Here is a 23,335-nt window from a genome sequence, read left to right on the forward strand (position 1 = left end):
TTAACATTTAGAAGAACAAAAATACAACGGAATATTTTTGATTTTGTTATTAAAAATTTTAACTTATCAATTGAACTGTATTTTTGTAAATATTGTAATATTAAAATGATTAAACCGTAATCATGTAAATATTACACTTACGATAAAAATATATCATGAGAAAAATATACAGTAATCATACATGTACTTATAAAATATTTTAACTGATTAATGAAAAATATTATGATAGTAACTTAATGATAAAAAATAGCTTATAAATATTTATTTTTGAAGAATGTAAGGTGGGCCTGATTTTTTTATCTTACAATTATTATTAATGGATTAATAATATTGTAGATTAAAGAAATTTTATCCTATCATCCTGAATAATGCACACGAAAATATCATACCAAAGAACTGAAACAAAAAAAATTTCAAATATAATTAATTTTATGAATGAGCCATCGATTCAGAAGTTTTTTATAATTTTCAGTAATGCAGAAAAAATAATTAATTCAAAACCATATTTTTGGAATCTGTTAAAAATTTCTAAAACTTACAAATTAAAGTATTAATATTTATTCGATTGATTCGTTCCGGCGATATTGTCGGACAAAAAAAACGGTCTATCGATTTAAGAAAAACTGAAAAATTAAAAAAAAAAACAATTTTTTTTTTCTGGATTCCTGCTCTATCTTAGAGTTCATTTAATCGATCGATTTGAAATTTTCAGAAAAGTTGACGGCCAACAAACTCTTTCGATTGCCACTTCAACCATCTCAATCAGTCAATTCATTAAAAAGATATGAAGAGTTTACATCCATACACACACACACACACACACACACACACACACACACACACACACACACACACACACACTCGGGCATCCTTCTGAAAATAGTCAGAATAAGTTTCCTAGGACCTCAAAACGTCGACATCTGATAAAAACTCGATTTTCGAAAATCGGGGTGAAACTAATAACTTCCCGAATTTTTGAAAATTAACAATTTTCTTAGCGGGAAGTTAAAAAGTATATACACACACACGCGGACGGACGGACGAACAGACTCGGTGTTAAAGAAAAAATTTTTTTCCTTCACTTTTGTGTGCTAGCGTTCTCCCAGAAAACTTCTCTGAATCCTAGAGGAATCTCGGAGAAAATCTAGACCAAGGGCTCGGTGAAACTAATAACTTCCCGAATTTTTAAAAATTAACAATTTTCTTAGCGGGAAGTTAAAAAGTATATACACACACACGCGGACGGACGGACGAACAGACTCGGTGTTAAAGAAAAAATTTTTTTCCTTCACTTTTGTGTGCTAGCGTTCTTCCAGAAGACTTACCTGGATACCCTCAAGCCTCCAAGAATTCATCGGACGACTTAATTTTGATGAGAATCATCATCTAAGAAATCCTATAGAAATTCGATAGAAATTCTAGGCTAAGGGCTCGGTACTTAGAAAAAAACATTTTCCTCTAAAGAAATCACTGGACACAAAAACACATGCCCGGGGACGGAAGTAAAATAGCTTTCTAGGACCCCAAAACGACAAGGTCTGATGAAAACTCGATTTTCGAAAACCGGACCGAAACCAATCACTTTTCTTTTTTTGAAAATTTTCAATTTTTATAGTGGGGAGTTGAAAAGTAAATCATATATTCTATAAAAAAAATTAAAATCTACAATGAAATTCTGAATTATAATAAATAAAAAAAATTACCATTATAACAGCGATCGCTATTCCAGCAGCACCCATAACTGTTGCATGTTTCTGTATATACATTCTTACTTTATTCAAACATCCTTCAGAGTACGTATTAGACTGATTTATCGAATTCGGCGAGCTATTGCAATTGTAATACTGGAAAAAAAGTAAAACAATAAATTAAATTTGAATTTCCCACCGACTTACTTTAACATTCAACGTCTATCGAGGTGTTTACTTTATCAACAGTTGACTCATAAAAAAAACACCTGATATACCTGATATTGTTTAATATTTTTCCTAAATTCAAATCTTTACGTTACAAAAAACTATTAATTTAATATTAAATTTTTTATCTTCATCATGAAGTTTAAAAAATTAATTAGACATTATTACTTTTGTAATTTGATTAAGTACTTTTTGACCGCTCCCACGAAGTATTAAGTAAATTAATTAATTAATTACATAAACATATTTTATAATATTAACTATATATATTACCTGTCCGGGTTGATATTCTTTACAACATGAATCCGGGACATTTGGGTAGAAATTATTCCAATCACGATAATTAGTAACACCACAGCAATGGAACTAGACAAAAAAAAATAATATTTTAATATTTAAATAATTTTTTTTTTTTTTTTTTTTTTTTAAATAAAATAGCATTAAGTCATAAAATTGTTATATATATATGGATGTATTGTTAAGCTGAAGGAAGATGTATACGGAAGATATTTCTCATGAACTTATATGATATGTTTGCAGTCCGCCTCGAGCGGAGAAATCAGTGAATTATTGAATGCGAAATGTACACAGCCAATAATGAAAGTTATGTATGCTCTTTTCACTTGAACAATTATTATATTCAAAATATAAATATATATTCTGCGTCACTAATTTCAAATGGACTACATTTTTATACGCCCTTTTCGCTTCAAGGATCTTCCTAGAGCTGAAAGGGGGTACAACTTTTTTTTTTTTTATTTATTTGAAACCATTTTGGAGACTGATTCTAAAATTCAAATTTAAAAAAAAAATTTTGAAGCCAAAAGGGCATATAATTCAAGTCATGGGTCCTTTAGGTTTTCAAAAATTTTTTTTTAAATTTTTAGTTTCAAAATAAGTCTACCAAAGAATTGGAAATGAGAAAAAAATCATACTCTGTAAAAAATGGTGACACGAATCGTAATCCGTGGACAATAGATCCGTGACATGAAATCCGAAGATATTTTATCCAATAGCCAAAATGTCCTTGGACTAAATATTCAAGAGACCAAAAATCCGTGACAAAATATCCTGTCGATAAATCTTATTCAGAAAAATATATTTTCAGTGAAAAAATAATTCATGGTCTTCGATAAACGGATACTGTACCATTCCAAGCATATGTGTTGACCTATTTCCAAAATAATACCCACCCAAAATCTGTGAAAAAAGGGCACAGTACGATTTCAAGCATATTTGTTGATCTATTTTTAATGATTACCTGACCGTTGATCCGAGGACAATTGATCCGCGACAATTGATCCTTGCGACGATTGATCCGTCGATAAAATGCGTATAACATGAAAAATTACGCCCTTTTTTCAGTAATTTTGTGTGCGTGTAACATAAAAAATATACTCACACACAAATTAGTGAAAAAAGGGCGTAATTTTTATGTTACACGCATTTTATCGACGGATCAATCGTTGCAAGGATCAATTGTCGCGGATTAATTGTCGCGGATCAATTGTCCTCGGATCATCGGTCGTGTCATCATTTTTAATATCACACACTCAAATTTTATGTGCAAATATATTAAACATTTCTGATAAAAGGGTACCGTACTATTTACATTATAAGATATTTTGTCGGGGATGTTTTATCTATCAAGTATTTAGTCCGGGGATATTTTGTCTATCGGATAAAATGTCTTCGGATATTTTGTCGCGGATTTAATGTCTTCGGATTACGAATGACGGAACCGTAAAAAATCGGGAGTGAATTCGGAATGATTTGGATTTTATTTAAATCCGAATTCACTCCGTCACCTTGAGTTTCGGAGTTTTTACAAAAAATCACTCCGCATTTACTCCGCGTTCACTTCCCAAATTTTTTACAATGGAAAGCCAAAAGGGTGAATTAAATCTAAGTCCTTTTAGAATAATATCGCGATATTTTTTTAACTTACTGTTCTTTGAGTTGTGTCCCAAGCGTCATGAATATCATGTTTATCATAAAGACGCATTGTGTTTCTCATTTCCTGTTCAATTGTGCCAATAACTTTACTGCGGAATACGTATCCTAAAACTCCTCCAATCAGCATTATTACAAACAACAAAAATACTATTATGAAATACTGAAAAAAAAAGAATATTATTGTTATTATTATTAATTAATTAATTAATTAGTTGCACAGTTTTATTAAACGCACGAATGTTATTTAAAAGCGGAAAATTCAAATATTAGTAAAAACGCGGCAAATAAAAATTTTAAATAAAATCTAATCTACAACTCAACAGCAGTCGTTTAACTCAGGATAAAAAATATACAAGAAAACATGAATATTTATGTTTAAAAAATATATATAAGTATTTGTATTTATCATACGGATTTTTACATGGTATATTATTAATATAATCGACAAACAGATAATATATTATTTTCTTTTACAAAACTGCGGCTTGCAATGTATCCGAGAAAATTTAGTTAAATGTTTTTCACGTTCTCTCCCTTTCTGCAATTAAACACGACACAAAGTCTAATAGTGTAAAGTGAATATTTATTTTTAAAATCTCTTTAATTAAATTATTGGAATAAAAAAAATAACGTAATTTTTTTTTTTTACTTTAAAAGTTTCAAAGCGAAATTATTTGAATTTAAAACTTGATGAGTAAGTAACTTACCGTAAGAAGCATACATTTAACTTCACGTGCAGCTCCAATACATCCGAAGAATGATGATAAAATTATTAATATTCCGCCAGCAAGAAGAACGTAAACAACTCCGGCCAATAAATCATTACCGACAAGTGCACTTAGATATGGTACTTTATCAACAAATGCCCAAATAACAATTCCAATAATTGCACATCCTCCAATCTAAATTTATAAAAATAAATAAAAAATTATTTACGTATTCAAAAAAAAAGTGATAACGGAAATTTAAAAATAAAAATTTATTTATAGAAATTATCTCTGAATTGCTTTTAAAAAACGACCGCAATAAATTAAATTTTTTTTTTTATTAAACGTGCATAAATTTTGCGATAATTGAAACATCAATTAAATAAACAGAGATCATATATTTAAAAAAAAGTATAAATATAAACTTTTATTCAGATGAAAAATAAAAATTTTTAATGCTCGTTATGATTCAGTGAATTAAAAAAAAAATTTTATCAGTATTTATTTTTTTGATGTATCTCAAAATATTTAGCATGTGATTCTAGTGATGTCATATCACACCTTGGCAATGATATTGAAAGAACGAGGTGTTTAAGATGTTAGCCTTGAAAAGGCAGTTGACGTTATTTTAGATATTTCACAATGAAGAAATAAATAAATAATTTATTAGACAATTAATAACGTAAATTAACTAACAAATGAAATAAATTAACGTCTATTTATTGTTATAAAAAAAAATAAAAGTACTTACAAATATTATTAAATTTGCAATAAATAAAGAGTATTTCATAAAACGACCGCAGCCGTCCATCTCCGTACCGTAACCCATTGCGTAATATCCGTTTGCCTGGACAAAAATAAAATTAAAAATTAATAAACATTAACTAGAAAAGTTAATTCTGTTATCAGTATTTCGTTATTTAATTATTACATCCGCGTTATCTTTTTTTATCAATTAATTATTTAAATTTAAATCGTGACTGTTCTCCCGCTTTTTAATTATAATTAAATACATTTAGTTAATTATTAAATTTACTAATTAACTAACGAGAGTATTTATTAATTAAATTAAATTTCATTTACGCCTGACATGAAATGTTGACCAAGATTTATGATTACTCAATTTTTTTATTATTGCAGTTGTCATTGTGTCATTTTTTTTTTTATTATTAAATACTAAAAAATTAATGCAATTAATAAACAATACATTTAATTAAATATGTAGTAAATTAAAAAAAAAACTTTTTTAAAAATAAATAATTAAATTTAAAAAATAATTGTCATTGTAATTAAAATTAAAATTATTTAATTAAAAATTATATACCGTCTGTAAATTCGGTCTAAAGTAAGTGGATAAAATATATGACGCAAACACTCAACTTAAAGTAATTTTTGATGAAGGACAGAGCGAACCTTTACTTTGGCTCATGTACATCATTCATATTTAACTTAATATAATAACCGACTCATATATCACAACATTAATAAATTCAAACGAATGGTTAAAGTCATATCCGAGCTCTGAGTCAATCACGCACGTCACTCTATATTTTAAAACCGTAAAATTAAAACCCATTATATATTTTTCCTCTATCGCTCATGTATTTCTAAATATTATTTGTTGTTAAATTAATATTTTAGCTTCAATCCTTATTTCACCATCGTTCAAAGTAATTAGTCACCTTTTAAATAATTTGCTTCTTATCAATTCTTTCCCAATGTAAATTACCGTGTTGTAAATGTATACAAAAAAGATGACGAATACAAAAATAATATAAATTATTTACAATAAAATTATAAATAATAACTCAACAATAGAATGATACACCCATATTTTAAACGGCAAATACAAAAATGACTCATGCATCCTTGAATTTAATTATTTAAATAAATAAATATATACATATATATACTTTCAATGATGATTGATAAATTTAAATTCCATTACACGGAAAAAAATTTACGGTAATGATTACAATACATTATGGGAATGGTTCCAATGGTTCCACGTATGGTAACAGGTTTATTTGAAATATCGATTATATAAATGGCACCCAAACAAAGTACGGTAACCATTTCTCCCTATATGGGTTTTATTCCGATACGATAATTTCTTTGTCATTATGGTAATCGTTTCCATACTACTATGGTAAAAATTACCCTAATATTATGGTCATGGTTACTATAGCATTCAGAGATTACTTATATTGTGGGAATCGCTATCATAATATTGTGCTAATAATAACCATACTATCATAGTTAGGAACAAGATTTTTGCCTTAACTTCTAAAAGAATTGTTCAGATGTTTAACATTACGACGAAAATATTGGTCTTATATCAAAAATTTTCAAACAAAAGTTGTAGGAAATTTATTTTTATAAAAAAAATGTCTCTTATGTTTTTTTTATACGACCAATATTTTCACCGTAATTCCAAAATTGAGATTCATAATGAATTATTCAAATTTTTGTTAATTATGAAAGTCTTAATTTTGAAATTACGGTGAAAATATTGGTCGTATAAAAAAATCATAAGAGACATTTTCTATAGAAAATAAAATTTCCTACAACTTTTATTTGAAAAATTTTTTTTTACGGCCAATATTTCCAATGCAATTCCAAAATTTGACACCATTAATTATTAATTGTTATTTTTAAATAAAAGCAAAAATCCTGGTCCTAATCATAGTAATCTTTACCATACTATTATGGTAACCATTACCATAATATCATGGTAATGATTCCCATACATTACGGTAATCATAATCATGAAATATGGTATTGATTACCATAATGTTATGGAAACATTTCACATATATTATGGGAGCGGTTACCATAATATATAGGGTTTATTCCCATACGAACTTAGGAATCGTACCAATGAGGATATAGGATTCATTCCTATGTGACTATAGGAACTATTTCCATGAACATGGTAATCATTACCATAATCCAATCACCATACGATGAATAAACTTTTACCATAATCATAAGAATTGTTCCCATAGTATATTCCATAATTCCAAGTAATTATTACCGTAACGTTATGGGTTGATACTTCAAAAACGTAATAGACGGTTGCCATAATTTTCGCTCCGGGTAGTATAACAATAGAAAAAAATTCAAATAAATAAATAAATTTAAAGGATTCATAGTTAGAAAGTGTTATACATTAAATATCATATTAAAATTGATTGACACGAATAAAAAACAAAGAAAAAGAAATTAACGCTAAATAAAAGTAAGTAAGTAAGTAAGTAAGTCTTTACATTAAATTAAAGTGTAATGCAAAGAGTCACTTACATCTTTCACTAGTCCTCATTACACTGGCAATGACATCATCAGTGATTCCTACTAACCCAGATTTAAATTTCCTTGGAATAATAATTCATAATTCATAATTCATAACTTACTAAAGCGACTACTGTATTAAAATACGTTTTTCTTAACTGATCATAATAATACGGTAACGCGGGATAATTCAAAAGTAACTTTACCTTCATATTGATATCAAGATCAGATAATTTTTTAAAAATCTCACATCCATGTATTTTATACTTGATAATAATAATAACATCTTTAAGAGATTGAGGATACGAAGTGGCCATGAAAAGAACGCAGGTGTAACGGAGAAAGTATATTACATCAGTTATAAAATATTTTTTATAAATAATTCACTAATTAAATTATTTAACAATTATTATATATTTTATTTTATTTTATTTTTCACGATATAATATTTAATAGACGACATTATTTTAGATAAAAATTAAAGGAACGAGGTTTAATTTTAAAGAATTTATTAAATGAGAAAATTATCTCAATAATAATTTAAGAAAAATTAAATCTTGTTAGTTGGTCCTTGACAATTTAAAACAATTATCCTGTTAAATAATAATTTATGTTGTGACTTAACCCAGATATATGTAAAATTGAGACAGGGCTCGTTTATAAATTATTAGAGAGGTCATGAACCTTAACAAGACTTCCTGAAGACAAGATTAATTAAAGTAATCTTAGTAAATATATCTCGTTACTAATTCAAAAAGGGCGTATATTTTTTTTTGTTATTGCCATCGTTTTGTAGACCAACTTTTAGCTTTAAAATAAAGTCCCAGAAGGATAGTTTTCTTATGGCCGACCCTGCTATATATACTCTGTTTTGATGATTGTATTATGAATTTTTATTTAAAATAAAAATTCTACTATTTTTGATCTTTTAAAAAAAATACTCGTTTATTAAATTAAAAAATCTACACGAGTATTTTTTCAAAATTAAAAAATTTTTGTTTTTTTTTAAATTACAAGATATTTTATTCAAAATGGCGGGTGGTTGCTTTCCGGATTAAAACTTGGAAATGTGAGAAATAAAAAAAATACTCGTCTAGATTTCGAAAAATTGTATGTAAAAATCAAAAAGTAATGAGGTCTGAAAAAATTTTTAAATAAAAAATAAGTAATCTTGAAATTTAATTTCAAATTATAACTCGAGTATGTATTTTTTGATCTTTTTAAAAAAAAACTCGCCTAGAAAATTAAAAAATCTACACGAGCATTTTTTTTAAATTTGAAAATTATTTTTTTTTCTAGAGTTATACGATTTTTTATTTTTAAAATAGCGAATGTCGGCTAACTCCAGGGTAATCCCAAAACGATTAGTAATAAAAAAAATTATAAGCCCTTCAGTAACTTGCCTTAAAAATTTTTTTGCATTATGCTTTGAAAGCGAAAATTTTCTTATGACTAAAAAAAATTCTTGGGGAAAGAAATTTTTTCTAGTCCTAAGAAAATTTTTGTTTTTATTTCATAATGAAAAGTTTTTCTCGCGCCAAGAAATCCTTTTTTTTTTGTATATAAAGAATACAAATAAATTTTAATAAATACCTTGGTAATATAATATTTATAAATATTAATTACAACTAACGGAAGTTAAAATGAATAAGAAATATTTTCGACGAATTATTTAGATGATTTAATAAGATTGATTAAAACTTTCGAATAAACCGCGGTTAGAAAAAAAAAAAAATACTGAAAGTAAATGAAATTTTTACTAAAAGAGAAACCTTCTTCGTACAGTATTAATAATTGATTTATTTATTTAATATTTTATTATTTTACTTATGATCTGGTTAAAAAATTTTTTAATTAACTACAATCAATACTACTCAAGGACGCTAAATATATTTAATTAATTTTTTTAGCTGTTAATTATATAATTCGTGAGATCATTAATGTCCTTGACCATACTCATTCTCGCCCACAACCTGAACGTAATTGCATGTATGATGCCTGCACGTATATTCTACAAAGGTTGTTACATTTCATGTAACGTTAATCCATCAACATCATTCTACCATTATCATTAAACTTATTTGCATTTGTTCAAATAAATAAATTTACTTTGCCCATTAGAATTTTAAATTTGTTTTTTATTTTTTTAAATAAAATTTTTTATTAGAGTAATAAAAAACCATCGAACAAAATATCAAAAAATAACAATAATTAATATATAACTTAAGTTAGATTTCATCGATTATTTTTTGAAACGATGCACGGAAAAAAATGAACTATATAAATTGAGAACGACAAGTAAAAAAATGATAAAGTGATCAGTAAATACTATCATTCTATATAGTAATTTTTTTATTTATGATTAAAAAACGTGAAAAATTACTCTTCGTACTTTAAAAATCGTAACTGATATTTAGAAAATTGAAAACACGTATTATAAAATTTATTATTTGGAATATTAAAATTCCCCATATTGACACCCGGGTTCCGAGTTGTAATTTCAAACACTAATTTTTAAAGTTTATTTTTTTCCGTGTGGTTTATTATAATGTGTTTAGAAGTTACTCCAAATTTTAATAGTGGAAAAATATAATTTTCTTACTTTGATCATTACGCGGTGTTCTTGTTTGAATCATTCAAATCCAAAATTTAATTATCTACATGAGTAAAATTAGTTTATTTCATTAATTACCTTCATTTTTTAAGACGCGGGAAATTAAATAATAAAATTTTACTTTAAAATTGTCAGTAAATTGTATCCGAGAGTAAAAACTAAGAACTTGATAAAATACTCAATTTCGAGTGACTTTCAAACAAAAAAAAGAGTAGAAAATGAAACAAAATGTATTGGTTTTTACTTTTTAATTTATTTTGTTTTTGTCCAGATTTACTAGAGAAAAAAAGGATTTCTTCTAAGAAATATTTTGAATTATAAATTAAAAATACAAATTTTCTTCCCTGCTCAAAAAATCCGATTCTTATAAGCTGTATGAATAAGGCCCAATACTTAACTATAGCACTTCTCATAGAACTCATTCATTCTTATATAAAATTTCTATAGAAATTTATGAGAATCTATTGGGTTCTATGAGATTTTCTAAACAGGGTCAGGACTAGAAAATTTTTTTCTTATCCCAAGAAAATTTTTGGTTTCAATTAATGATGCAAAAATTTTCTTGCCGCGAGTGAAAATTTTTCGCGCCAAAAATCCTTCATTTCTGTGCATAAACTATGGGGTAGATTTTTGCACAAAATTTTGTCTGTGCACTCAAAAACAATTAATTTTTTTCTCAGACAAATTTTACCTAAAAAAAAAGAAAAAATTTCTTAGCCTTCTGTACTTAAAAAAAAGTTATTTATCTGATGGATTTGAGTCTCCGCCTAATAAAATTAAATAAAAAAAACCGTAAACGTTTGCGTATCGTGTTAAAAACATTAACCGATGTATAGTAATTCTCCATAAGTGCAATCAACGCACGTATCAACGATTTACGATTTGGTTGCAACAACGATTAGAAACATTCTCCATAATATTATCCATCGTGTAGTAATGCTGTGTGCTATGCACTCGAGTCCTTGAATACTCCAGAGTGTACCAGTATAGCTAAATACAATATACAATATAATAATATAAGTACATCTAGGTATAAAACACACGAGACATGAAGCAATCAGTAGCATCACCAGCACGTTCTCGCGCACTGAATCGTAATTATATTCTTCCCACATATTACCGGACGCTCTGTTCCATGATATCGGTGTATGGGCACGTATATCTATTAATATTTGGGCCAACACCTGTTTTGTTATGTCGTAATTTACTAAATACTTTTACTAAACATAACACAACATTCAATTACAACACAAACCCATCAATCGAATCGATAAAAAATTCTTACTTTTTTAAATAAATAAAAAAAAAAATATTGCGTCATTGAAAAAAAAATAAACTAATAAATGAGTATGAGTATGAGTAAGTTAATTTTATATTGATGATATAATCTGTAGTTTCTTGTGCATGTGACCTGTACAATCCAATCGACTGCAGATTGTGGACTTTCCCAAGAAATCTTTAAGTCTCGAGTATTTTCAGGCCGTAAGACCTGCAAGACTTTAATAAATATAAATATAAATGAATAAATATATATCTATATACATATAGTTGTGGGTCGAGCCTCCAGAATGACGACATGGTTGGCTATGCGGAGGATCGAATCGCGGTGAGAACGAGTTCGCTGTTTCGTTTTATTATTATTATTTTTATATTTTTTTTTTATTTAAAATTCAATCTGAGAGAGTTTTGTTAAAGTCTGCGTTGTCTGCGATCGAGTATAATGGAGAATGTTTAAGATACAGATGGAAAATGTTGGATTACGTTGCATAGAAAGAGAAAGCTATTATGTTATGTTTCTTTATTTTTTTTGACTTTAAATATGCGAGTCAACAAGACAAAAAAATAATACCAAGTAAAACAAGTAAAGTTAACTGGGTCCATTTTGAATTTACAATTTATATGTAAGCCGAGGTCATCAAGTTTTTACTTTCTGTTATGTTTATAATCCCTTAGGTTCTTAACTCTCTGAATGTTGGGCCTTAATAAATTATATAAACATATATATGTTCAATGCCGAGCCCTATGTATGACACATTTAAGATCCGTGAGTAATAATTATAGATACTGACGTTAAATATGTCACGTATGTGGACAAAAACTTACGTGACAACCCGGAAAAAAAATCTAATGCGCAATAGTACAAATAGTATGTAATAAGTAATAGGATATAGAATATGAAATTGATAATGTCAAAGAAAATCTAACACGAGCTTTTTTGTTTGATAGAGTAATTTGTCTTATATTTTCTCTTTTTTTGTTTGCATTCGGTTTTTTAAAAAATTATGCGGTAAATTGTATATTTTTATACCACGTATTTATAATAATTAACTTGCTACGGTACTACGAGAACTGATATACTATGATTACACGGTCATAAATGCATGTTTATAATTTACAAATAAATAAATATGCATAAATATTTTTTTTTCTCAAGATTGTTTCCTTGATCATTACCATTAATAATTAATTTCATTAGATATTCAATTCAACATCATTATTTAAATTAGTATTATTTATAATTTAATATATTTATTGCACATAAATATTATTTAGCAATAATTCAAAAACTATAAGTGAGAAAAATATAAAAAATGAAGTAAAATTTTTTGGAGCAAAAGCATAATTTTGAAATTTTTAAATAATAATTATGAAATACAACTTACTTATTTTTAAAAATAATTATTAAATTAATTATCGGCAAGAATAAAGTCTTGCCTTTCTCTATGAATCTGCACAATATCAACAGGTTTAGACAGAAGTCAATAGTTCAAATGCACTTTCTATGTAATTTAACAATTAAAATTTTTTTTTAAAACAAACTTGCAGTAGAAAATCCGGAATTCAAAAGAAAAAAAAAACAAGCAAAGGATAAATTTAAAAAATTTTGGAGTAATATTTTTTATGAGGGGTAAATATATCAAGTGACCACTTGTTATCAGTCTTGGTGAGTTTAATTAATGACACAGACTAAAGACATACGACAAGTTGATACTACGGTACGAAGTGCCGGAACGAAACTGAAACAGAAAACAGTTTTACGTCTCGACGACGCGGCTCAAGTCATCACTTTACTACATGCGTATATTCCACAGCGCTTTTACTCTCTCCACAGTATTTTTGCTCAACCGTATATGCATACCTGAATATATGAGTATGTATATATGTATAAATGTATATGTATATATATCTACATATATATGTAATTGATTATGATAAGAACAGGGTGGTGAGGGGTGAAGTTACCCCATTCGACCTGACATGCTTTGAATCTAGATCGTCATAAACTCTAGTAAATATCGATCCGTGAAAATCGATTTACATTTTATCTTTATTTGTTTAATCTATATACATTATATTTTTTACACAAAGTACAATTTATTTTTAATCCATTATCTAAATATTTATAAAAATAACATTTGGGGTAAAATCGTAAAGTAAACAAAACTCAATAAATTTTTACTTTTTTTTTTCTTATTTAAATAATCAAAATTTTTTTTTACTAAATTATACTCAAATATTTAATGATTTTTTATATATTTTAATATAAATTTACAAATTATAAATATAAAAATTTATTTTTAAATTTTGACATTTAAATCAGTTTCAAAATATTATTTTATTTTCGATGTTTTTTCTGGTTTACTGGTAATAAAAAAAAGGTAATATATATGTACTTTCAAATTATATATATATATGTACTTTTTAGTGGGCAATAAAATTTTTTGTTCTCCAAAGTTTAATTTAATAATTATTTTTGTGGACTAAAGTTTATAATTTTATGTAGTGAGGATAAAAATAAGTTGGCTAATATTAACATTAAAAGATGGTTTGCTTTTCTTTGATGACTTACAACTAAGTATAATCTGCGTTCATCTAGCTTGAAGAACACGTAATGATGCAATCAAAAAGTTGAAGCTTGAAGCGTGCATATCTATAATAAATTGACGTATATAAAACTAATATATCGTTGCGATTTTTTTTTCATACCTGTTGATCATGATTCAACGTGATTAGCACACGGCAAAGACATCATACATATTTTATAATCACTTACTTACTAATAAAATTTATTACAACGATGATGATATTATTCAAATTTTTAAATGTAGTGACTAAATTTTATTTAACAAAGAGACTTGATATTGATTTCTCATCTTTACTATAAGTAATAAGTGTTTTATTTATAGTTCGTGTCAATATATAATATATATGACGTTGCATTATACTGTATTCGTGTTCCAAATTAATTTAAATAAAATGCTTATTAAATTAACAAAACGAATTTAGTGCTGACGATTTTAAATTACTCATATAAATAAAAGAAAGTTGCATTTAAATAATATATATATATATATATATATATATATTAGGGTGCTTGATTCCGGAGCCAGATTTTTTTTTTTCAAGTGCATGTGGAAAAAACCATAGTTCAACACAAAAAAAAAATTTTCGCGCAAGAAAAAAAATTTTATGTCGATTACAGACCTAGCTCATTAAAAAATTCGATTTTCCCATTTAAATAACATGGGAAAAATTTATTTTTTAGCTTTAAGTATTTTTAACCTCGTTAACAGATCAATAGATCAAATAGACTAATACATACTTTTGTAGGAAATTGAACGCTCTACAAAAAAGGTTTCTTATCATTTTTCGATAAATCCTTCTATTCAAAAGTTATTAGAGCTCGAAGTAAAGTTGGAGACCTTTTTACTTTTCCGGTGAAACTATCAGACTTATCACGAAATTTTATGAGGTCTTTTTTGTTGACAATTTTATTCTCTACAAATTATTATCAGTAAAGTTTTTTCAAATTACGCATTGTTTTCTAGTTATTTTCATTTTAATTTCAAGCTCTGAAAAAAGTGGTTCTGATCGATTTCAAGAGCTCGACGTTGAAATGAAAATAACTAGAAAACAATGCGTAATTTGAAAAAACTTTACTGATAATAATTTGTAGAGAATAAAATTGTCAACAAAAAAGACCTCATAAAATTTCGTGATAAGTCTGATAGTTTCACCGGAAAAGTAAAAAGGTCTCCAACTTTACTTCGAGCTCTAATAACTTTTGAATAGAAGGATTTATCGAAAAATGATAAGAAACCTTTTTTGTAGAGCGTTCAATTTCCTACAAAAGTATGTATTAGTCTATTTGATCTATTGATTTGTTAACGAGGTTAAAAATACTTAAAACTAAAAAAAAAAATTTTCTCATGTTATTTAAATGGGAAAATCGAATTTTTCAATAATCTAGGCCTGTAATCGACATAGAATTTTTTTCATGCGCGAAAATTTTTTTTTGTGTTGAACTATGGTTTTTTCCACATACACTTAAAAAAAAAAAAATCTGGCTTCGATATGGAGCACCCTAATATATACAACAAAAATTTTGCATTATGAATAGAAAATAAAATTTTTTTTTTGGAATAGAAAAATTTTATTGGCACTAGAAATTTGTTTTCATTTTAAAAAATTTTTTTTTTCCAAGAAAAATTTTTCGCATACCAAAAAAACTTTTGCTTTTAATTCGTAATGTAAAAAAATTTTCTTAGGGCGAGTAAAAATTTTTGCGCTACGAAATCATCTTTATATATATCATATATGAATATTTATGCCAATATATGCAACAGTTAAAGTCAACTTGAATAATTTTGGGTCAATAACAATAATTTGGACCCACCCTTAAAAATATATATAGATTTATTTTTTGATATCAAATCGGGTATCTTTGAATTTTAAACCGTTTGTTGATTACGCGTGTAGATAAAAAAAGTTATTTATCATGTATCATGTCTAAATATTATTTTTTGGGCGGACAATGTTATCCTGACAAGCAAAAGTTGCCCTCATAGACTGTAATTTTGTTAATTACACATTCCACGTAATATTTTTATTTTAAAATTTATTAACTAGGAAACAAGGATAAATAACTATCATTTATAATTATTTAATTTATTCGTTAAATAAATATTTTGAATAAGTTTTTTTGTCATGCTTTTGATTTCAAATAGACGCATTCATTTAACTCTGTTTATTGCAACAAGCTTAGGTGACTACTCATTGTTACCATTTATAATAATAATAATGATAAAATTACTATAAATATAATTATAATGAATGATAATCGTTTATTTTTAATAATTTAATAACATACAAAATAATTATCTACGGTTTCTAATAACATTTAGTATTTTTATGATTAATTTTAATATCCATTAATGAATAATTTAATTTTTTAATGCTTTCATTTTTGAATTTATTATAATTATATACTAAAGTTAGTCACAATAAATAATCAGAAGGATAAAAATTTGATTATTGATGTTAGTCCCTAATTTGAAATTCCGATTGATTCCAATTGAAATTCAGAAAGAAATTTCCTTTCTCCTAAAGAAATTGAATTGGAATTTTTTTTTTAATATTTTGAAATTATCAGGAAGTTGCGGACCCCCAGCCCAGGAAAAATAACAGTTTAAAATAACAATTTCAGGATTTTCCTAAAAGTTTTCTTAAAAGTTAATTTTCAAACAAACTAGGGACTGCCGGTTTACCCTTTACAATTTTTTGATTAAATTAAAATTTTTTTTAATAATGTCCAAAAAAACATAATAAATTTTTTCGCAATTTTCAAAGGATTCCGTTTCTGGAAAATGTATATTTATATATATAACGACAATTACGAACGGAAAATATTAAAAGTAATTTTCTAAAAAATATAGAACTACCCACTCATAAAATTATTATTCAATTTTACAAAAACACCAAATTCGGGTTGATTTTCATTCAATTTCTTTTAGAATGAGTCGTAAATTGTTCGATTTTATAAAATTGATTCATAGAGGGTAGAAGTAGCATTTGTGGCCACTGCTCCATTTTTGGACATTCAATACTTTATTTTAAATAATGAAAACGTATTGAAAAAAAATTTCATCACAATAGTGTGATCAAAATATCTTCAAACACATTAAAAAAAATTAATTATGTTGTTGCGTATTTTACAAATTATTTTATTCAAAATTTCTATGTAGCCAAAACTGACCAAAAACGATACTTCTACCCTATATAATTAATTACGAAATTTGAAACCTCGATTATCTACGATCCTGAAGTTAGAAGACAATTACAAATTTTCGGATTTTTTTTTTTCAAAAATTCAATTAAAAAAAAAAAAAACTAAAAATAAACACATTTAGAAAATTTAATAAACTATAGGTGCAATTTTTCAAAATATTTTTTTTTTTATAGTTAATCGTTTTTAAAAAAATTCAAAAACTGTCAGACGTCTGCTAATTTCCAGTATCATGATTATCTTTATTATCAACACTCGATAATATAAAACTTGAATGATAAAATCAACGCGTAATTTATATGTAACATTCCGACAGTAAGATTTCATCCTCAACAAAAGTTATAAAAAACTCCAATTCTTAAACAAATTAGTTGTCAAATAAAATAATCAATACGTCAGTTAATGAAATAACATCAATTAAAATAAATAGACATTAGATTTATTTAAAAATAATAAAGTCAACAGTGAGAATGTGACGTAAAATACCTAATTCCGAGAGCATACAAAACTAGAGTATTCGGTTTTACCAAAATGGTCGTGAGCTAACCAACACTCGTGGGTGCAGTTATAAAATAATAAAATTACTCATAAATAATAAATATTCTCATTGCTTAATATATTAAACAATAATATTTAAGTATCACCAAGTGTTTAAATTATTATTTTATCGCCAGTTAATAGTCTGCATTGCGGTAAAATAATTATGTATGACAGCTGACAAATGTTTACTCATAATTAATAATTATAATCGTCTTATAAATTTAATATAATTACTAAATTTTTTAAAACACTTGCCATTTAATTAAATTTAAAAATATATTTAAAAAATTATTACTATTAGTCTCCATTTTAATTCAAATCATGGAGAAATTAAAGGAACACGGATGGTAAATATTTTATCATTTACTTTTAATTTAATAATTAATTATTCAAAACTAATTGATTTGTTTATTAATTAACTATAGGTATTTATCAGAACAAGGGTTCAATTTAATAAGTAATTCTGGAAAAATAAATGATATTTCGTCATTAATAAAACGTGCTATTGACGTAAGTTTAATAATTATTATTTTTTTTACTTCTTTTTATAAAAAATATATGAGTGTTAATGTAGCAGACATCAGACGAATTTTAAATTATGAATAAATAGAGTAAATAATTTAAAAAATAATATTTATAAAAAATGCACTGATTACTTTTAAAGTTTTTTAAATGCGCATTTTTTTAAAATTTTATTTTATTAATTATTTACTCTATTTCCCAGGTAGTACACTTGCCTTTGTGACATCGATAAGATATCAGTTTTTAGGCTACTTTTTGACATATCGATAAGGCACCAATATGTTGACAAAACGATCAGAAATTTATGTCACCGAAAAAATACCTACTTAAAAGACTTAACACAAGTGACGACAAAAAGTAAATTACAAATAGGGGTAAAATAAGTCATCTAAACGACTTTTCAATTGACATAAGACAGGAAAAACGTGTACCTGAAGATCTGAACGTTTTTCGCGAAACGAAAATAAAAAAACCAAGTGAAAAATAAAAAATCTACTGGATCTAGAATTCCGAAATGTTTCGCATGGGTGCTAGAATGTTAGCCGAAAATTGCAGCCACCCCAAATAACCCATTAAGTCACCTGAGCAGTCAAATTACATCACTTTTATAAATTTTCGTTGCGAAAAAAACGTTCCGATCTTCAGGTACATGAAAAAACAACACAACTCGTCTCTGTCTCCGGAACCAACATTTGCATGTCGTACTCATACCCAAAAAGATGACTGAGACAAAAAAAAATTTGTCTTGTCCTTTTAAAAGACATCTTTAAGACGGTTCCATGTGCTTTGAGCACCTGACAAAATATCTCTGGAAAAAATATCCCCAGTTTTGTGTCAGTTTTTTTGGCTTTTTTCACTATTTTTGCTTTCTTTTTATGGGGATATTATGTCCGGAGATATTTTGTCGGAGATATTTTGTCGGGGATATTTTGTTAGGTGCTTAAAACGCCTGATACCCTTTAAGACATCTTAAAGTTGACTCTGTGCTATTTGGGATTATTAATAACTTTAAATTTGTCTGATGTCTGCTACATTCTCACTCATAAAAATATTTCATTAATTTTATTTTACGTGTATATTTGAGATAAATGAAAAAAATAATTAAATTCACTTAAATCTCAAATTTATTTCAAAATTCCTACAATTTTATGAGTATGAATTAAGCAGACATGAGACGATTTATAAATTTTAAATAAATAAATTAATTAATTAATTAAAATACGAATTTTTAAATTTGTACTCCAATTCCACATCATACTGAAGTTCGCCGACGTCTAATAATTTTTGAATTTTTTTACAAACGATGAATTATAAAAAAAAAAAAATATTTGAAAAATTGCACCCACCGATTTTTTATTTTTTTACATGCGCGTATTTTTAGTTTCTTTTTTTTTTTTGTAATTAATTTGTTGAAAAAATAAATCTGAAAATTTTTAATTGTCTGCTAACTTCAGGATCATAATTCTACTTACATTTTATAAAATTATTTAAAAATTTTTAAAATTCCCACATGTCAGTCACATTCACACTCATAAAATTTTTTGCTTTTATTAAATTAATAAATAAAATTTTTTACAGTTTGATTTACGTGAAATCGGAAGTGGAGAAGGTGATTTTACAAAAAGTAAATTAGTAGTACAAATATCAAAGCTGCGTAACGTTGCGGTACCAAAAAATAAGGAAGCATGTTCAACACCTCGTATGTTAAAATTATATTTAACTGATGGTAAAAATAATTATCAAGCTGCTGAATACGATCAAATCAACGTAATAAATATAAACACACCACCGGGAACTAAAATAGTAATTAAACCTGGCGATATATTGATGGTACACGGTATTATATTACTGAAATCAAGTGACGTTGAGTGTGTGCTGGGTGGACGAGTACAGAGTCTCATTGAGAAGTGGGAATTAAGTAAAAAATTGACCTCATACACACGTGTGAGATCAGTTGAAGAGGGCGGTCCACCTCCTTGGATACCATTCGGTCAGAAAATAATAAAAGTTACTGAGAAAGACAAAAAATTCAAGTCCCTGGGTGACAGCAAGGAGGGTACCAGCAAAGACAGCGAGTTCGAGGCTCAGAGACAGGACGCTATTGCCGAAGCTTCAAAACAGGGAAGTAAAAAAGTGTTTGGCGGCGGTAATAAACCATTACTTGATTATTCTGTACAGAGGATAGTTGATCAAGGATTTACAATAGAGCAAGCTGAGTATGCGTTGAAAATGAACCGTAACAATGTTGATCGTGCACTTAAATCACTTCAGAAAAACGATAACACGCATGGCAAACAGAATCGCGAGCCGCGAGAACCGCGAGAACCGCGAGGAAAACGTTCAGATAAGAAGAATGAAGAGACTAAACCCAGTAGCGGAAAGATTTCATTGTTTGATTTTCTTGAAGATAAACTGCCTGCTCAGGCAACTGAACACACGGATACTTACTCATCAAATACTTATAATAATGATTACGGGAGTTCTAGATTAGAAAATGAACGGCATAGTCGTGGTGGTGGTCGTCCTGGAGCCAGTGGAGATACAACGCATTCACAGTCTACCAGTAGAGGTGGTAAGAGCCAAAAAGGTGGACGCGCTGGTTATCAAACTTCATCACGAAATAATGAAGGCAATAAACCACCGAAGAAAAACAATAGTAGTAATAATGATAATAATTATAATAACACATTGTCATACGGAGTGTCAAATTTGTCCATTAATTCATCATCTCATCAAAATAAACCACCGAGATTTCAAAAGCAGGATACTCACAACCAGAAGCAGCATCAGGACTTTCATAATCAGAAACATCAAGACTTTCAAAGGCAGGATTATCAAAATCATACTAAGTATCAAGATTATCAAAATCCAAAGCATCAAGAGTTTCAAAAATATCAAGATTTTAATTATCAACAAACTGATAACATGAAGAAATCGTTTGATAGAAAAAATTCGGCTGTACAACCACGAAATGACTATAATTATACAGGAATAAATAATGAATTGCCATCAAATAGAAATAAAAATAATCAAAATGACACTCGCTACGGTCAGTACGAAAACGATTCAAGTAAACAAAATTACGATACTCAATTTAATAAACACCATAATACTAAAACTTACACAGAAACAAATCAAAAGTCATTTGGATCAAATACCTACGAAAATAATTACAATAAGTATCAAATGAATGATGTTGAGTTTAATAATTCAAATGTAAATCGATCGACTTATAAAAATAATAGCAGCAGTAGTGATAATTACAATAAGTACAATAGCAGCGGCGGTAATAATTTAAATTCAAACGGAACGTGGGCATGGAAAAAAGGCGACCAGTGCATGGCGAAATATTGGGAAGACAATAAATATTATAACGCCGAAGTGACGGCTGTGTCGGCACGCACGTGCGTTGTGCAGTTTAAAGACTTCAATAATTACGAGGAAGTATTGCAAGTTGACTGCATACCAATTACAGAAGATATTGCCCCGAGTTTCGTAGCTCCCGAGGTCGATAATCGCCGCGGTGGCTACCGCGGCCCGCGTTACGATCAAAATAAAAATTCTGGAATGGAATTTAGACGCGGTGGAGGCGGCGCTGCAGTTGCCGCTGGAGGGTCTAGTCGCGGGCACAATAAAAAACGCACGCAGCAACGGACTGCTCAGCCAATTTATCAACCTCCAGCACAACGTAGATAATTACTATGTCTGAATGTTAATTTGAAATTGAAACCGATTACAGTTTTTAAATGAAGGTTTAATATCCTGCCATCTTTAAATACTCATGTAATTACTCATATAATTGCGGTACGATTTAATCATTAATGAGATATGAGATTGGTTGTAATGAGATCTGAATTGTAATCAGTGGGGTCTATATTAACAGGATTATAATTTATGATCTATGATTTAAAGTAACCTATTAACTAGTCGCGTACTAGGTACAACAGTAAAAATAAATAAGAAACAACTTTGAAACTCTACTTATTATTATATACATTGTGAATAGATTTAAAAATAATGTATATGTACATAAATAATTAACTGAGAGTTTATTGATCTATATGATTTAAAATTTATTTTTAATTAATTTGTAGAAATCTACGTCGATACTCTGTAAACACTATTAGTGTAATTTAAATAAAAAATTTGTTATAATTGAACATTGTACTAAAGCTAATTAATATACGTACATATTTAAAATATTTTAATTACTTTATTTATTTTACATTACCAATTTTTCAAAGTTCGCAGTGACCGAGTTGTCTACGACCGAGATATTTTTCATATCGTGTACATTTCAAATTTTTGTCACCTAAATCATGGATTTATTACCGATGACTTTCGGTATACAAACTCATATTTCGCTACGTAATAATAATAATTATTATTATTTATTTTAAGCCGTAAGATGAACGATGGAGTTCGAAACCATTCAAGTTCACGAACAGGAGATTTAAAAATTCCCGGTTCGAATGCAGGCGGCAATTGTCATTCACTTTTTAAAATTAAATTATCAAATTTATTGTTATAATCAGTAATTCAATTTAATTTGGTTCATTATTGACAATAATACATTATGAGAAATTTATAATTTTTTATGTACTTGAGTGCATTCGGAAATACTCTAGGTCTAGCTATCGCTATATGGCAACGCTTAGTTAGAGCTAGAGCTAGAGCTAGAGCATTTCCGAAAGCACCTGGACTAAAAAATATACTCGAAATT

At 27.4% G+C, this 23,335-nt stretch overlaps 2 protein-coding genes across 2 annotated transcripts; one reads left to right on the plus strand and one right to left on the minus strand.

The window, feature by feature from the left end:
* Positions 1 to 229: 229 nt before the first annotated feature.
* LOC130678660 (CD151 antigen) lies at positions 230 to 13,536 on the minus strand. Its single transcript, XM_057486012.1, has 7 exons — positions 13,148 to 13,536; positions 5,331 to 5,426; positions 4,580 to 4,774; positions 3,865 to 4,032; positions 2,190 to 2,282; positions 1,704 to 1,844; positions 230 to 396 (listed from the first exon to the last, which is right to left on the minus strand). Exons 2-7 carry the CDS (start codon positions 5,406 to 5,408, stop codon positions 349 to 351), a joined length of 723 nt encoding a protein of 240 aa, XP_057341995.1. The 5' UTR covers positions 5,409 to 5,426; positions 13,148 to 13,536; the 3' UTR covers positions 230 to 348.
* A 4,328-nt stretch (positions 13,537 to 17,864) lies between these two features.
* Positions 17,865 to 22,805, plus strand: LOC130678562 (tudor domain-containing protein 3). Its single transcript, XM_057485842.1, has 3 exons — positions 17,865 to 18,437; positions 18,516 to 18,600; positions 20,191 to 22,805. The coding sequence occupies exons 1-3, from the start codon at positions 18,412 to 18,414 to the stop codon at positions 22,306 to 22,308; spliced, it is 2,229 nt and encodes a 742-aa protein (XP_057341825.1). The 5' UTR covers positions 17,865 to 18,411; the 3' UTR covers positions 22,309 to 22,805.
* Positions 22,806 to 23,335: the final 530 nt, after the last annotated feature.

Source organism: Microplitis mediator, chromosome 2, assembly GCF_029852145.1.
Source record: "Microplitis mediator isolate UGA2020A chromosome 2, iyMicMedi2.1, whole genome shotgun sequence".
NCBI classification, from domain to species: Eukaryota; Metazoa; Arthropoda; class Insecta; order Hymenoptera; family Braconidae; genus Microplitis; species Microplitis mediator.

What these genes read in the sequence shown, in the direction of transcription:
- LOC130678660 (XM_057486012.1), bottom strand. Translation starts at nt 5,408, where the DNA reads ATGGGTTACGGTACGGAGATGGACGGCTGCGGTCGTTTTATGAAATAC. An exon ending in GGGACACAACTCAAAGAACA is followed by an intron (nt 2,283 to 3,864) that starts GTAAGTTAAAAA and finishes TTTTTTGTCTAG; the next exon opens with TTCCATTGCTGTGGTGTTAC. An exon ending in TAGCGATCGCTGTTATAATG is followed by an intron (nt 397 to 1,703) that starts GTAATTTTTTTT and finishes TTTTTGTTTCAG; the next exon opens with TTCTTTGGTATGATATTTTC.
- LOC130678562 (XM_057485842.1), top strand. Translation starts at nt 18,412, where the DNA reads ATGGAGAAATTAAAGGAACACGGATG. An exon ending in AAATTAAAGGAACACGGATG is followed by an intron (nt 18,438 to 18,515) that starts GTAAATATTTTA and finishes AATTAACTATAG; the next exon opens with GTATTTATCAGAACAAGGGT. An exon ending in TAATAAAACGTGCTATTGAC is followed by an intron (nt 18,601 to 20,190) that starts GTAAGTTTAATA and finishes AATTTTTTACAG; the next exon opens with TTTGATTTACGTGAAATCGG.